The 14,974-nt window shown below is 32.9% G+C and overlaps 2 protein-coding genes across 2 annotated transcripts; both read left to right on the forward strand.

Annotated features, from left to right (window-relative positions):
- On the forward strand, positions 1-5,771 carry LOC114368653 (40S ribosomal protein S3-3-like). The gene is made up of 6 exons (XM_028325871.1): positions 1-150; positions 245-392; positions 490-661; positions 4,967-5,021; positions 5,097-5,228; positions 5,368-5,771. The coding sequence occupies exons 1-6, from the start codon at positions 121-123 to the stop codon at positions 5,539-5,541; spliced, it is 711 nt and encodes a 236-aa protein (XP_028181672.1). The 5' UTR covers positions 1-120; the 3' UTR covers positions 5,542-5,771.
- Positions 5,772-11,490: 5,719 nt separating this feature from the next.
- On the forward strand, positions 11,491-14,822 carry LOC114368652 (peroxidase 47-like). Its single transcript, XM_028325870.1, has 4 exons — positions 11,491-11,801; positions 12,706-12,894; positions 13,351-13,513; positions 14,259-14,822. Exons 1-4 carry the CDS (start codon positions 11,547-11,549, stop codon positions 14,636-14,638), a joined length of 987 nt encoding a protein of 328 aa, XP_028181671.1. The 5' UTR covers positions 11,491-11,546; the 3' UTR covers positions 14,639-14,822.
- The last annotated feature ends 152 nt before the right edge of the window (positions 14,823-14,974 follow it).

The raw sequence follows: 14,974 nt of genomic DNA on the forward strand, positions 1-14,974 counted from the left end.
TACCTATATATACATTCTTTATCTCTTCCGAACGCCCTACTTCTCAAGAAAATTAGGGTTTGCAGTCACTGCTTTGTTTAGATCAGAACCAGATCGTGTTCTCTTCTTCCATTGGCAAACATGGCAACTCAAATGAGCAAGAAGAGAAAGGTCAGTGGTACAATGAATCTATGAATTTTTATTTTATTTTTTCTATTGTGTTTGAAAGTGAAACTGTAAATTGAATAGTGTTATTAATGTGCAGTTTGTGGCGGATGGAGTGTTCTTCGCCGAACTGAACGAGGTTCTGACACGTGAGTTGGCGGAGGACGGTTACTCCGGCGTGGAGGTTAGGGTTACGCCGATGCGCACCGAGATTATCATCAGAGCCACCAGAACCCAAGCCGTTCTCGGTGCGTTTGTTTCTGTAACCTTCCGTTAAATTTGTGGGATCGAATTTTCATTCATAAATTAGTTCCATGAATTGTGTTGTTTTGATTGTATATATAGGTGAGAAGGGAAGGAGAATTAGGGAACTTACCTCAGTGGTGCAGAAGAGGTTCAAATTTCCCGAGAACAGCGTCGAGCTTTATGCTGAGAAGGTCAACAACAGAGGCCTCTGTGCCATTGCTCAGGCCGAGTCGCTTCGCTACAAGCTTCTCGGTGGCCTCGCTGTTCGCAGGTAAAACATGTTACTCTGCTAATGCATTCTTCTAGTTTGTGATGTGATTTATCATTAGGCAAGGATTTTAGGTTTAGTTATTACGAATTTGTTGATTACTTGTTTTAATGTTTATGTTTCATCATGGTGGATTAATGTAAAAGCAAGATCACCTGTTTATATTATTTGATTTGGTTTAACAATTTATTTACTGGTAATTTTACTATTGTTGTTCATAGTTGTATACCTAGTCCTAGATGTTAACCGGGCATTCTTAAAGGGAAAGCTGAATACAAAAGTTAAAACAGAATGGTGTATTTCATATTTCCACCGCTTAATCAAAGCTGAGTACAAAAGGGAGCATTTATAATAGCTGCCCTGCCCTTATCAATACAACTGGCAAAGGATGAAAAACAGAATAACAAACTAACAAAAAAATTTCTGCTGTTGTAACAGAATGAAAAGATAAAAACAAATATCAAAAACAGATATATCCTAATACCCCCCCTCAAACTCAAGGTGGAGAGTGGCTAGAGAAATGCTGCACATTGAGTTTGCCTCTTAAAAACTCAAATCTAGCTGAGGAAAGAGGCTTGGTTAGTATATCAGCCCATTGATCCAAGGCTGGAATATGATAAATGAGAAGCTGTTTGGACAAGACCTTTTCTCTCACAAAGAAGACATCAATCTCCATATGCTTAGTTTTACTGTGAAAAACAGGATTGTGAGCAATAGCTACTGCACTCTGATTGTCACATAGCAGCATAGGAGTAGAGAAGGGAACCTGGAGTTCCTGTAACAGAGCCTGAACCCAAGTTAACTCAGCTGAGGTTTGAGCTATACTGCGATATTCAGCTTCAGTACTTGATCGAGCTGTAACTTGTTGTTTTCTTGACCACCAAGAGATCAAATTAGGACCTAAGAAAATGGCAGAGCCAGAGGTTGATCTTCTGTCATCAACATCAGAAGCCCAATCAGCATCACACATGGCTGTAATGGATAAAGGTTTCCCAACAGCAGCAGGTTTCATGAGAAGACCATGGGAGATGGTGCCCTTAAGATACCTTAGGATTCTCTTGACTGTCCCCCAATGAGTGTCTAAGGGATTTGTCATGAATTGGCAAACTTTATTAACAGCAAAGGCAATTTCTGGTCTTGTTAGAGTAACATATTGTAAAGCACCTACTATAGATCTGTAAAGAGTAGGATCCTGAAATAAATCACCACCAGTTTTGGATAGTTTTCAAGAAGAGGCCATAGGAGAAGGAATTGAATGAGCTTCAGCCATGTGAGTCCTATGCAGGAGGTCTCTAACGTACTTGCTTTGAGTCATGAGAAGAGACCTATCAGGTAGATATTTGATCTCAATACCCAAGAAATAGTCTAATTGACCTAACTGTTTGAGAGAGAATGTAGAATTAAGTTGAGTTGTAATCTGTTGGATGAGAGAAGATGAGCTGCCAGTGAGGATAATATCATCCACATATACTAGAAGAAAAATAGTGTGAGCTTGATGCTTATACATGAACAAAGATGGATCACACTTGCTAGCTTGAAACCCAAACTGAATCAATGTAATTTTCAGTCGATCAAACCACTGCCTTGGTGCTTGTTTTAGCCCATAAAGGGCCTTGTTAAGCTTACAAACAAGGGATTTGTCTTCAACTTCAAATCCTGGAGGTTGCACCATGTAAACTGTTTCTTCTAAAAGACCATTGAGGAAGACATTATTCACATCCAACTGAAACAACTCCCAATTATTAGTAAGGGCAAGAGTAATTATAAGCCTAATAGTGATAGGTTTAACAACAGGAGAAAATGTCTCATGAAAGTCAAAACCATGAACTTGGTGAAAGCCCTTGGCCACTAACCGAGCTTTGTACTTGTTGATGGACCCATCTGCATTTTCTTTGATCCGGAAAACCCATTTACACCCTACTGCCTTTCTATTAGAGGGCAAGGGAACTAAATCCCAGGTGTGATTTTTTAGTAGGGCAGCATATTCAAATTGCATGGCAGAAAGCCAATTTGGATCAGCAAGAGCTTGTTTAACACCTTTCGGTTCATTATGAGCCAAGAATAATGAATGATGAATTTGAGGATTATGTATCCCTGATTTGGACCTAGTTTGCATAGGATGAACATTGGTAGTTCTAGAAACAGGTTCAAAGGATTCCTGAGGGGAAGAGGAATCAGATTCAGGCTGTGACACTGATGTAGGACTGGTTTCAGTATTATGGAGACTGTTATTTGAGGACAAAATAGGTTGCTCTGAAGGAACAGCAGCAGAGCTGGGAGAGGAATTAGAAGGCTGATATGTAGGAGTAAGAGAGGTCAAATGGGAGTTATGACAAGGTGGAGACAAGTCAGGATTAAGTGTAAAATATTTAGAAAAAGAGATATCCTGAGGGGGACTTTGGTTGAAAATATCATAAAATGGAAATCGCATTTCATTAAAAAGGACATCTTTGGAAATGTAAATTTTGCCTGAAGCAAACAAACATTTATAGCCTTTGTGGGAAGAGGAATACCCTAGAAACACACATTCTTGTGATCTGAAATCAAGTTTGTGGCAAATTGGGATTCACCCAAGTGTTGGAAGTTTTGTTGGTGGGCTGCGAAGGATTAATTTGCACAGGTTGTAGAGTATGGGGATCATAGAGCACAAGCGACTCATGAGGGTGATAATTTGAATCAGCCCTGTAAAAACAAATGTTAGCAGTGTGACCATATTTCAAGCAAATTTGGCATTGGAAGTTCGCAAAGCGTCCTCCACGGCCCCTTCCATGACCGCCACCACGACGACCACTGTTGTTGTCACGGCCTCCACCATCGCGGCCATATCCACCACTAGAGTTATTGCGAGTGCTAGAATCATTTGAGTTAGAAAACACATACCCTTGAGAGTAATTGACAGAGGGGGCAAATGAGTGTTTACGAAATCTGTTGGCTCGAGATTCATGTGCAAGAAGGAGAGCCTCAACTTCAGAGACCGGAGGAGTCTCAAACTTGCTTTCAATAACAGAGATCACTAGTGCATAATCCTGTGTTAGGCCTTCAAGAATGGCATCGACGTGTTCGTCATGAGGTACCGGATTGTCGACACCTGCGAGTTCATCAACAATGTTTTTGATTTGGGATAAGAACTCACGCATTGTCTTGCTGTCAAGGGTGGTGGAGCGAAGGTCAGTGCGAAGTTGACGGGCACATGCCTTCGTCTGCATATGAAAGTATTCATGAATTTTATGTCAGACTTGATACGAGTGAAGCGAGCCAATGACTCGAGAGAGAATGGGCTTCGACAATGTTGATTGAAGCCATGTGAGGAGCGTTTGGTATTGGACTTCCCAAGCCTCATATGCGGGATTCACTTTGTTCGCAACGCGATCTTCATCAGTGAGATAACGCTGAGGAATTGAAGGATTAACGACAAATCGTTGAAGCTTGTGGGATTTGATGACAGATTCAATTTGCTGTTTCAAGTTTCTCAGCAATTAAGTTAGGAAAAGATTGAGGCACAGAAAAGGAAGGATTTGAGGTAGCCATAGATGAAAAGAAGAGATGGGCTTAAAAAAAATTAGGGTTTATCACTGGACCAAATGGCTCTGGATATCATCTTAAAGGGAAAGTTGAATACAAAAGTTAAAACAGAATGGTGTATTTCATATTTCCACCGCTTAATCAAAGCTGAGTACAAAAGGGAGCATTTATAATAGCTTCCCTGCCCTTATCAATACAGCTGGCAAAGCATGAAAAACAGAATAACAAACTAACAAAAAATATTCTGCTGTTGTAACAGAATAAAAAGATAAAAACAAATATAAAAAACAGATATATCCTAATAGGCATTAAGTACATTGGGGACTACTTGATTATACAATGATTGAATCCCTAATACCAACTCTCCCTTGCATGGTGTTAAATGCTTTGTTCATAATCAAAGAAAAAATTGCATATGAAGCCTTCACAACATGATAGCTGCTTCTATGCAACCTGTTATATGCTGAGACAAAAATTGTATTCTTTTGCTTCTTTATTGTTTGTTGGCTAATTGTAATACACTGAGGATTTCTTTTAGTTTTGGCTATACTTATGTAAGATGGTACCTTGGTGTTTAATGGTAGTGTGTACCTTGAGGTGGTATGTGGTAGCTTCTCATTTTAGGCCTGTGTTTCTGTAGCAACATGTTTCCATATTTTTCTTTACTAATGTGCTTTTATGTCCTGGGTGTTTTTAAATTTTCCTTGTCTATTTGTGTGAATACAATTCTTCTGCATCCCTGTAGCAAAATTATAATCTCTATGTATCTTAAACTATTTATTTCAGGGCTTGCTATGGTGTTTTAAGATTTGTGATGGAAAGTGGGGCCAAAGGATGCGAGGTTTGTTTTATGGACTCCTAATATTGTATTGCTTTATGTAATGGTTTGGTTGTAATTGTTGTTTGACTTGAGCAGGTCATTGTTAGTGGAAAACTGAGAGCTCAGAGAGCCAAGTCCATGAAATTCAAGGATGGATACATGATTTCTTCTGGACAACCTGTCAAGGATTACATTGACTCAGCAGTGAGACATGTGCTACTAAGACAGGTTTGTTTTTTTTTTTTTTCTACATAGCCACCTGATTGATTTTCTTTCAGCACTAGGATTTTCATGTTGTTGGCTCATTTTTTTTCTTAATGGATTGATGTTGCTAAATGCAAAAAGATTTTTCTTCATTGTCCTATAGGGTGTTCTTGGTATCAAGGTTAAGATCATGCTTGATTGGGATCCTAAAGGGAAACAGGGTCCTAAAACTCCCCTTCCTGATCTTGTCACGATCCACACTCCAAAGGAGGAAGAAGAATACAACCGGCCTCCTGCTGTATTGGCAAATGATATTGAGGTGGTTCCCGTTGCTTGAAATGTTTTTGATTGCTTGGAATAGTAACGGGTAGTATTTGAGTTCCTAGTATGCAATCCTTGTTGGGAAAGACTAGTTCAAAGTTTTGGTAGTTTTCTTGACAGTTTATGAAATTGCTACTAAGTACAAAGTATTTAAGCATCAATTGATTTTTTTTATTATTATTTAACTCTACATGTGCTGAGCAGTTCAAATTGTGTTAGTGGTTTATAATGTCATTGGTTTGGGTATGTTTTATTTTCCTTGTTCTAATGCTGTTAAACAATTTTTGGACGCGCAGGTAAATTTTTTTTTAAAAAAACTTGATTATTTATAGTTAAAAAAGAAATTAAAATAATTTATTTTTATTGATTTCATACTTGTACAACCTTTCAAGTGTTTTACGATGATTTTTTAATGCGTTATGAAAGAGTTGGCAAGTTGTAATTGGCAAACATCGTTAGACATTGTTTCCAGAATGTTTGTCAAACCCTTTGTCTGAGGCTAAAAAGTATAAGGGGCTATTTCATTACAGTTTTTAAAAATAGTTTTCAGTTTTCTAAAATTAGAAAACTTGTTTGAGTGATAAATTTTAAAAAAACTAATCTCTTAATAGTTTTTAAAAGAAAAGAAAAGTGAAAACAAATTTTAGATGCTTTCGTTGTCAATTTTTCATTTCTCTTTCAAAAACTTGAAAACACAGAAAATAGATAGTTGTAATTAATGGATTTACGGTAATTATCGAAACTAACATAAAATGTATGTAGTCACTCTTCCTTGCTGACAAGTGTTAAAAAGAACTTCTGCCATTCATAGCATATAAACATGGGCTTTACAATCCTCAAGAAAGAAAAATTGTAGAAAATTAGTCAAACATAATATAGTTAACCGATGAAACAATAATTAATCGATATTCAATCTTATTTAAAAAAATGATGAATCTGATTGTAAGAATTCAATCCAATGAAATAATCTAATGCAAGTATTTTTTTTGGTACATTGTTTTCTTGAGATGAAAAAAATAAAATAAAAACATTTTGGTATATCTAATGCAAGTATTTTATTTTTTCATCTCAAACAATTTTCGACGCAAAAATGATCAAATAGAATTATTTTCTCAAAGCTTTTTAAAAATCTTCAAAATATTTTTAAAATGAAAAGGCAAAGGAGAATCAAACATGTCACGTGGATGCACAGTAAATGACACAACAGCTCAACTCATTTCAATAATAATAAGAGATCTCAAGATGGTATGTAATGATAAATCTAGTGGCTAGTATGAAATTTCACCGTCATTATTAAAAGATGAGCAACCAACTTAGCTTGTCTCCTAATAAAATTTATCTGAGTTTGGAAAATAAGATATTCTGTGCCCGCATTAAATCTTTATGCTCTATACAGTTTCCTTTAATCCCCTCAATAATGCATTTAGAACCATCTATTGTAACCCAAATCAGCTAGCCAATTAATAGCCTCAAACAAAGTTAAGGCTTCTAATTCTGCTGGATTAACAAGCCCAAAAACAGGAACATATTTGGTGCAAATAAAAGCACTAGAATCATCTGTCAAACAAAAACCCATGGCAAACTTAATAATAGCAACGATTCTGTCCACATTTTCCCATATCTTACCATTTCTCCTCCACCAGATAGACCACAAAAGCATGGCCACTTGTCTGAAAATACTACCAAAATTAAACACAAAAAATAAGAGAAACCTTCTGCTCTGGACATGGCTCCCTGAATCTGATGCCACAGCCCCGTGTCTCTCCAACAATCAATCACATGAGAACATCCAATGAAACAATGCCAATCGTTCTCAATGTTAGATTCACAGAAGCAGCAACTACAAGGACAAGGAACTCCTCTGGATTGGAGTCTCCACAGAAAAAAAACCTTCACTTTATTTGGAAAAGATAGATTCCATAGAGCTTTCCAATTACCTAGAACTGAAAAGTGAGATATATCCAACAAGGATTTCATGAAAATTACATAGAATTTTTTTAAAATTAACTTTTTGATTTTTTTTACAAATTATGAAAATTGTAAGCATAATTTTAACTAAATTGAACAACAATGTATAAGATTTTTAAATTATTTTAATAAAAATTATTTAATTTTTAATATTTCAATAAATAATATAATTCAAATTTATGTGTCACAATTATTATTAATATTATATATGTAATTTATTTTAATTCATATTTATTTATTTTTTTCATCGTCAGAGTAATCTATTTCTTATTTCTTTTAATTCATATTTATTTTCTTCAGTGACACAAGTTGTGGAGGAATTTCAACCGTGACATAAAATAAAAATCAAATCTATTAAATAAAAAATAAAAGTCATTGATTATACAAATTATTACAATAAGATAGGTTATTTTTTTAGAAACTTACCTTAATTAAAAAGGATAGAATATATGAATATTAATAAAATATTTTGTTAATTTTTTAATAAATATTTTAAGACAAATTAAAATATTTACCTTAGTATTGATGATATAAAGTATTTTATGTCAAAAATGATAACTAATCTTTATTGAAAAACAATGAATACATAAGGTGAATATTTTATTTCTAATATCATTTATTTTATATTTAAGCATCAATCAGGATTTAAATATTAGATTACTTGATTAGGAAATATAAGTTAAATATAAGTTCTTATGACTTGTGGTAAGTAAATGTATATATAATATGAAATAACTAAATTATACAATTGAACAATATGGCCCACCTGGGTGCAGCCTACCACTCAGCCAATGATAGAGCAAATTGATATGCAACTACACATGGAGATGGATATGATGAAGAGAACATCAGCCAACATATGTAACTTAGACGCGTTGAAAGCACTATGAAGAGCATGATCAGTGTTGAAATTTCATGCTTTCTTGCACTCTTGCCACCTTTTTTGCACCATTAAGCTTCGCCCCACTTCGCATAAGAGATTACACTTCCAATTTTGCACTCTTCATTCTCTAGCTATAAATGGCAGCCAGCTATCTAGCTGCACTACCATTAACCAACCCACTTTGCTTCGTTTTCAGATCATTTGACCCAATTCTAGCAAAGTCATCGCGTTAGAAATCATGAGTTGATATTGCAACTAAACTTTACTTGTAAGCTTAATTAACATTTTGATTTCAATTGTTGAAGTTCAATTTCTAGGCTTTTCTATTGACCTTGTGATCATGCTAATACTCTAGCTCGTATTCACCAGATTATTTATTTATAAGCCGGCGGTCTAAGATATGGTTAGGTAGATTATACTTCTCGTTAACATCAGATTTAATTATCTAATTTATCAAAATTAAAAGTGTTTAATTTAATTGATAATAATAAATTTATCTTAAATTTATATATATTTTTTAAAATAATATTGTCATTAATACTTATCTTTCTTCTAATGGTTACATTATATTTCTTCTTTTAATAAAAAATATTTTTAATCAAAAATAATTAATGTAAGAAACATTATAAATTGAGTTTTATAAAATGAAATAAATATCATTTCAAACTTGACTTCTATAAATAAAAAAAGAGAGTAGAATGTTAGTTGGAATTGTACACTTTTCCTAATATTAATATATCAGCCTAAGAACATCTACACTACATAGTTGTTTAGACGAATTGCTTATCATAATTTTATGAATCTTAGAATTTCATATAAATTTAAACACTTTGCATCAAAATTCACTCAAATGCTAAGATTACTTAAATGAGTACATTAATGCTTGAAAAATATTTTATTTATGATATTAATTTGTTAACTAATGATTTTTATATAAGCAACATTATGTTATAAGCTCTAGTGAGGAAAATAATGAACTGCTTAAAATTAAACAATTCATATACTAATGAAGTAATGTGGCTTAAAATTAAACAATTCATATAAGTATTCTCATTGGATATGTTGTAATAATCTTCACAATTTCTTAAATTACTATTAAATGTCTGTGCTTACAAAATATATAAAAAAAATACTCTTTTATTTACTCTTTAAATTATTTTTTTCTGGCGTAAAATTATTCATTTGATAAACAAACTTTGAGCAAAACAGCTATATAAGCCTATAAAATGTTACGAGTTTTGAGTCAGCAAAAACTTACCTGTCATGTTAGATAATCAAGCTAAGGCCGGAACAATTTAGTTGGTAACTTCCATGCCAAAAAGCAAACTTATTCGAGTATTCTACCAAAAGAAAACTTATTTGAATATTTTAAAATATTAATATTCAGCTAATTAGGTCACGAGTGGTTCTATCCATTATATTAAATAAGAGTCTTAATTTGAATTAATTATTTTGATCAGTAATTTGTATTAATTTTTTACCAAAGCATAAATGCACAACGATAAATTTTATTTTGAATGAACAGAAAGTTATGGTATTTCATTCAAAAGTAAAACATAAAATTATCGTAGAAAAATGTTTAGAAAAGTGTGAAATGTTATTATCATAAATTTAATGTATGTGTTCTTACTAGGAAACCCACTTTATTCAAATCTCTTGAAATTATATGAGGAATTGCATTATAAGATGAAAGATATATGTATCGATCTCAAATACCTCCAGAGTTGCTGAGTTTCAACATGTTTCAAAGATTTTCAGTATTTTGCAGAATTGTAGGTTATAGACTCGTCTGCAGATTTCGCTCCTAAATTAATGGTGAAATCCGTTGTAAAAAAATATTAAATAAAATAATGGTCAAATCCCTCGTAAGTGTCAACTTACATGCGAGTAACATGCATCCAATATAGTAGTTTATTTACTTTATTAGGATGGACAAAAAAAAGTTTTATTAAATACTCGAGAAGAGTTGGGTTATCTCATATTTTTGTCTTTTTTTCTATCTTTTTTAATTTATTGTACAAATTTTCATATAAAAATTATATAAATACATTTTCTCATTTGAGAAAGATAATTACATTAGTCACGCTGAATATCTGTGAGCACTCCTTTTAAAAAAAAAGTGTGAGCACTAAAATTTTGAATATTATAAAAATATAGATATTGAATTCTTTATAAACATATGTTAAAAAACTTCTGCTTTGGTTTTTCATTTCCCATATGTACCAAAAACATATACTATTAAAAAACACTTTCAAGAGTGTTACGCCTACGCGTGCACGTCAAGAATAGAATTATCTCTTTCTACTATTTCTCCATAATTTAAAACTTGATAGTACTAAAGAATGTGATGCTATCCTTACAGTATTACAATATCCAAAGTTTTAATTTTACTTTTTGCTCATCGCGAGTCTTAGGTGTTTTTTTCCCTTCAAAATTCTGGATCCTAAATTACTTATTTTTTTTATGGTAGATCGTAAATTACTTAATCCTACTTTTTCTTTTGTGAACACTATTTACCCATTAAGCTTGAACCCAATAAACAGTAATGTATCATGTATTTATAGTAGTAACATTGACTTCAAGAAAAAAAAGGATGTTATCATGTCCTATTTATTAAAGCAAAGAATTTTTAAATTTTTCAATGACATCTTTTTCTCGGGCATCTTTCTAATAATTTTTTGTGTGCATTAAAAGTATCTTTAATTAATAATTATAGATTAATTTTTTTAACGTGTAGAGATTATTGAAGTAAACCGAGCCATATTAATTATCTTTAATTAATAATTAATATTTCCATTCCCATGATTAAAAATCTAATCTTTATACTTATACTTCATGACTAAACCGAGCCATATTATGTTGGTTCTTTCTACTATTTTAATAAATGAAGGAAGTATTGAACTTTTCTTTTTAATATTTGAAGTATTTATATTTTTATTTGATAATTTTTTGCAGAGTCTTGCGAGAATTAAAAAAAATATATATATTTATATTATAAGAGATTAGGCCATGAATAGGAGCTTAAATCCGTCGAATTCTTCTAAGTGTGCCAGCTTTTTCCAACTATATAAAGGTTCTTTTTCTTTATATTCTCCTGCTGGGCCACTTTACAAACTAAGTGTTCAATCCTCTCACCACGTACTGTATATATAGCCTGTTGTTTCATCAAGATGTTGTGCAAACCACCTTTGAAGTGTTTGAAGATTGTGATCATGGCTAATTTGCTCACAATGTTTTTTGTTATGGAAATGATAATAGTGAGTGGTTTCAGTTTCGGAGCAAGTGGCTTGAACATGAATTACTACTTGTTGAGTTGCCCTTTTGTTGAACCTGTTGTTAAGAACACTGTCAACAGAGCTCTGCAGGATGATCCCACCCTAGCTGCAGGTCTTGTTAGAATGCACTTCCATGACTGTTTCATAGAGGTTCATTCTCTCTCTTCTCTTTCTTTCCCTAACACAAACAATCACTCACTCACACTTACGAGAAATTATTATATGATCCAGAACTATCATGATGTCAGACAATCTCTATATATATCACACATAATTGAAGTTTTATTTACTCTTTTTTGTAAATTGAAAAACTCAGACTATGTATTATGTGAATATTAGTTGGAACTATAGATAAATAATATGTTCTGAAACATGTAATAAATTTCCCCACACTTAAAATAGATATGAATGAAACAGCATGGTGAAAAATGTTAGAGATGTAATGTAAAAATAAACATTTGTGTCTTCACTTAGTACTTTAAATTAACTTTTGAAGTGTTGATTCATGACACAATACTAGAATCTCTTTGACTTTGTGATCTTTAAGTTGATCCTTATCTAGCCCATTTTTCTAATGAAAAATTGAATTTCATTAGCATAGGGTAGTTGATGGGCTCGTGTGTCTATATATACTTGAAGTTAGAAGGGTTATTGTGTGAGAGCGCATGTTAAAGATGTAATATAAATCATTCTTGTGTTTCTATACTAGGTTTTAATAAATGTTAATACTGTTGCTTCATGACAAAGAAAAAGGAGTGGAGAGAAAAATGATTGAAGTAAACGTACACACACAAAAGCTAAGATACTTATATAAGCACACATGTAGATTAAAATGTACGTTTTGTTTGTAACTATTCGGGTCAATTAGTTGTATTTACGTAACTTTTAAGATGCCATGTCAGTCTTTCAAGGGCAAATTAAACTTACTAAGTTGCATCCATTTTCTAAACTTATAAACTGCACACATTATTAACTTAGCTTATAAGTAATTAAGTATTATTTCACGAGTATCATATATGTGTGGTGATACAAAGGGTTTATTTTTGTCTACTAGGGATGTGATGGTTCAGTTCTGATTGACTCCACTAAGGACAACACAGCAGAAAAGGATTCACCAGCAAATTTGAGCTTGAGAGGCTATGAAGTCATCGATGACATCAAGGAAGAGCTTGAAAATCAATGCCCGGGAGTGGTTTCATGCGCTGATATTGTTGCCATGGCCGCTAGAGATGCAGTTTTCTTTGTAAGATGAAGCTACTACACATTTCTTGTTCTGTACCTTATTCTCATTTTTTTGTGTGGCCCAAGTTGAATTTAATTTCAATACACTGTCATACACAATTAATCAATTAGAGAAAACACCTTACATATAACTTATATAGTAATTATAACAAAAGTTAACATATCAATAAGGTCTAACATAATTGATAAATGATTGAATTTTTTAAACACACTAACATAATTCAATTTCCTAAATGTGCGTATAAAAAAAATACTTTGTTGGGAGAGACAAAATTCACTTTGATGACTTTTCACTACAGGGAAGTGAAAAAATAACAAAAAATTAACAATTTTATCCTTCATAGTCATTCATGTTTGGATAACCATGTAAAATACTTTATAGAGTGTATTCCAATTAAATTGTTAAATAATTACAATTAACTTTACCTAAACTTCTTAGTACCTATGACATGTGCAGGCAGGGGGTCCTGTATATGACATACCAAAAGGTAGGAAGGATGGAACAAGGTCCAAAATTGAGGATACTATCAATCTGCCTGCCCCCATTTTCAATGCTTCTGAGCTCATCAAGATGTTCGGGCAACGTGGGTTTTCTGCAAGAGACATGGTGGCTCTCTCAGGTAATATAATATGCCTCTGTTTTTGCTATTTTACTATGAGTCAGAATAATTTAAAGAGAATTAACTAATTGAAGTTTTAGAACATGGTTAATTGTTTGGTTGACGCACAGAGGAAAAAGACAATCATAAATGTGTGGATGGAATGTAGTGTAGTATATAAGAAGTAAATCAAAGAAATTGATTAATTCATTCAGTCTGCAGGTTAACTTTGATAGGACTTCATACTTAGAATTATCCCCCATTAATTGTGAATATTCTTCCTACTCGTTTTTTTTAGGATCAAACTTGCTGATATTATTAATAAACATAAAATAATAGAGTTTATATAAAGAGAAATGATTTGGTTCAATTGAATTGGGACCTCCTTTAACCAAATAAGAAAAAAACTACAAATTTTAAGCAATCCGTGGCTTTATTTCCCTGTCTCTCAGGGTTTACTTGTTTATAAAGAAAGAAAGCGGAAAAGAAGAGAAATGGACCGTAAAATAAGGTCAAATTCACCTTTTAACACTTTTTTTTAATTTAAAAGTTTCATCTTAATTTATTTTTCCTCTCTGGAAGGATCCTTAGTGAAGGTAAGGTTCTGATTCTTCTGAAGCGTTGATTTGGCAAGATACGCATGCAATCATCCACTAATTTGTTACTAAATTTTAGTAAACTTAATTAGCTAGGAAGAGAAAAGCAATTTTCCATCACTAATTTGATAATTAATTTTTAGTAGTAATTAGAGATTTTGATTGTGCAGGAGCTCACACATTAGGAGTGGCAAGGTGTTCTTCATTCAAGCACAGACTGACCCAAGTGGACCCAACTTTGGACTCAGAATTTGCAAAGACACTCTCCAAGACATGCAGTGCGGGTGACACTGCTGAGCAACCCTTTGACTCCACGAGGAACGATTTTGACAACGAATACTTCAACGATTTGGTCTCAAACAACGGGGTTCTTACATCGGACCAAACGTTGTACAACAGCCCACAAACGAGGAACATTGTGAATGCTTATGCAATGAACCAAGCCTTGTTTTTCTTGGATTTCCAACAAGCAATGGTGAAGATGAGCATGCTCGACGTCAAAGAAGGGTTCAAGGGGGAAGTACGGAAAAATTGCCATAAAATAAATTGAACTATTGTGGGTTTGTGATTGTATGGAGTGGGGGAGGAAACTCTTAAAAGTTGCCACTTGCCATTAGATGAAAGCACATGATGTGTATTTCATAATCATAGATAATATGTCTGGTTAACTAACTCTACATAATTGTTCCCATGAAGAGCATTTATATATTATTATTATTATTATTGAGAATGCATTTTTTTGTCAGAACAATTCTTTTTTAAAGTGATTTTTGGTCCTTAAAAAATAGTGATTGTTTGTTTCTTTAAATTTAGGATCCATTCATATAAGCTTTTGAAAAAAAAAATTACAATGAAGTTATATAAAATATATGTTATATATATTTAG

Source organism: Glycine soja, chromosome 9 (genome assembly GCF_004193775.1).
Source record: "Glycine soja cultivar W05 chromosome 9, ASM419377v2, whole genome shotgun sequence".
In the NCBI taxonomy this organism is placed as follows: Eukaryota; Viridiplantae; Streptophyta; class Magnoliopsida; order Fabales; family Fabaceae; genus Glycine; species Glycine soja.

What these genes read in the sequence shown, in the direction of transcription:
- LOC114368653 (XM_028325871.1), top strand. Translation starts at nt 121, where the DNA reads ATGGCAACTCAAATGAGCAAGAAGAGAAAG. An exon ending in CAGAACCCAAGCCGTTCTCG is followed by an intron (nt 393 to 489) that starts GTGCGTTTGTTT and finishes TTGTATATATAG; the next exon opens with GTGAGAAGGGAAGGAGAATT. An exon ending in GGTGGCCTCGCTGTTCGCAG is followed by an intron (nt 662 to 4,966) that starts GTAAAACATGTT and finishes TATTTATTTCAG; the next exon opens with GGCTTGCTATGGTGTTTTAA.
- LOC114368652 (XM_028325870.1), top strand. Translation starts at nt 11,547, where the DNA reads ATGTTGTGCAAACCACCTTTGAAGTGTTTGAAGATTGTGATCATGGCT. An exon ending in CTAGAGATGCAGTTTTCTTT is followed by an intron (nt 12,895 to 13,350) that starts GTAAGATGAAGC and finishes TGACATGTGCAG; the next exon opens with GCAGGGGGTCCTGTATATGA. An exon ending in AGACATGGTGGCTCTCTCAG is followed by an intron (nt 13,514 to 14,258) that starts GTAATATAATAT and finishes TTGATTGTGCAG; the next exon opens with GAGCTCACACATTAGGAGTG.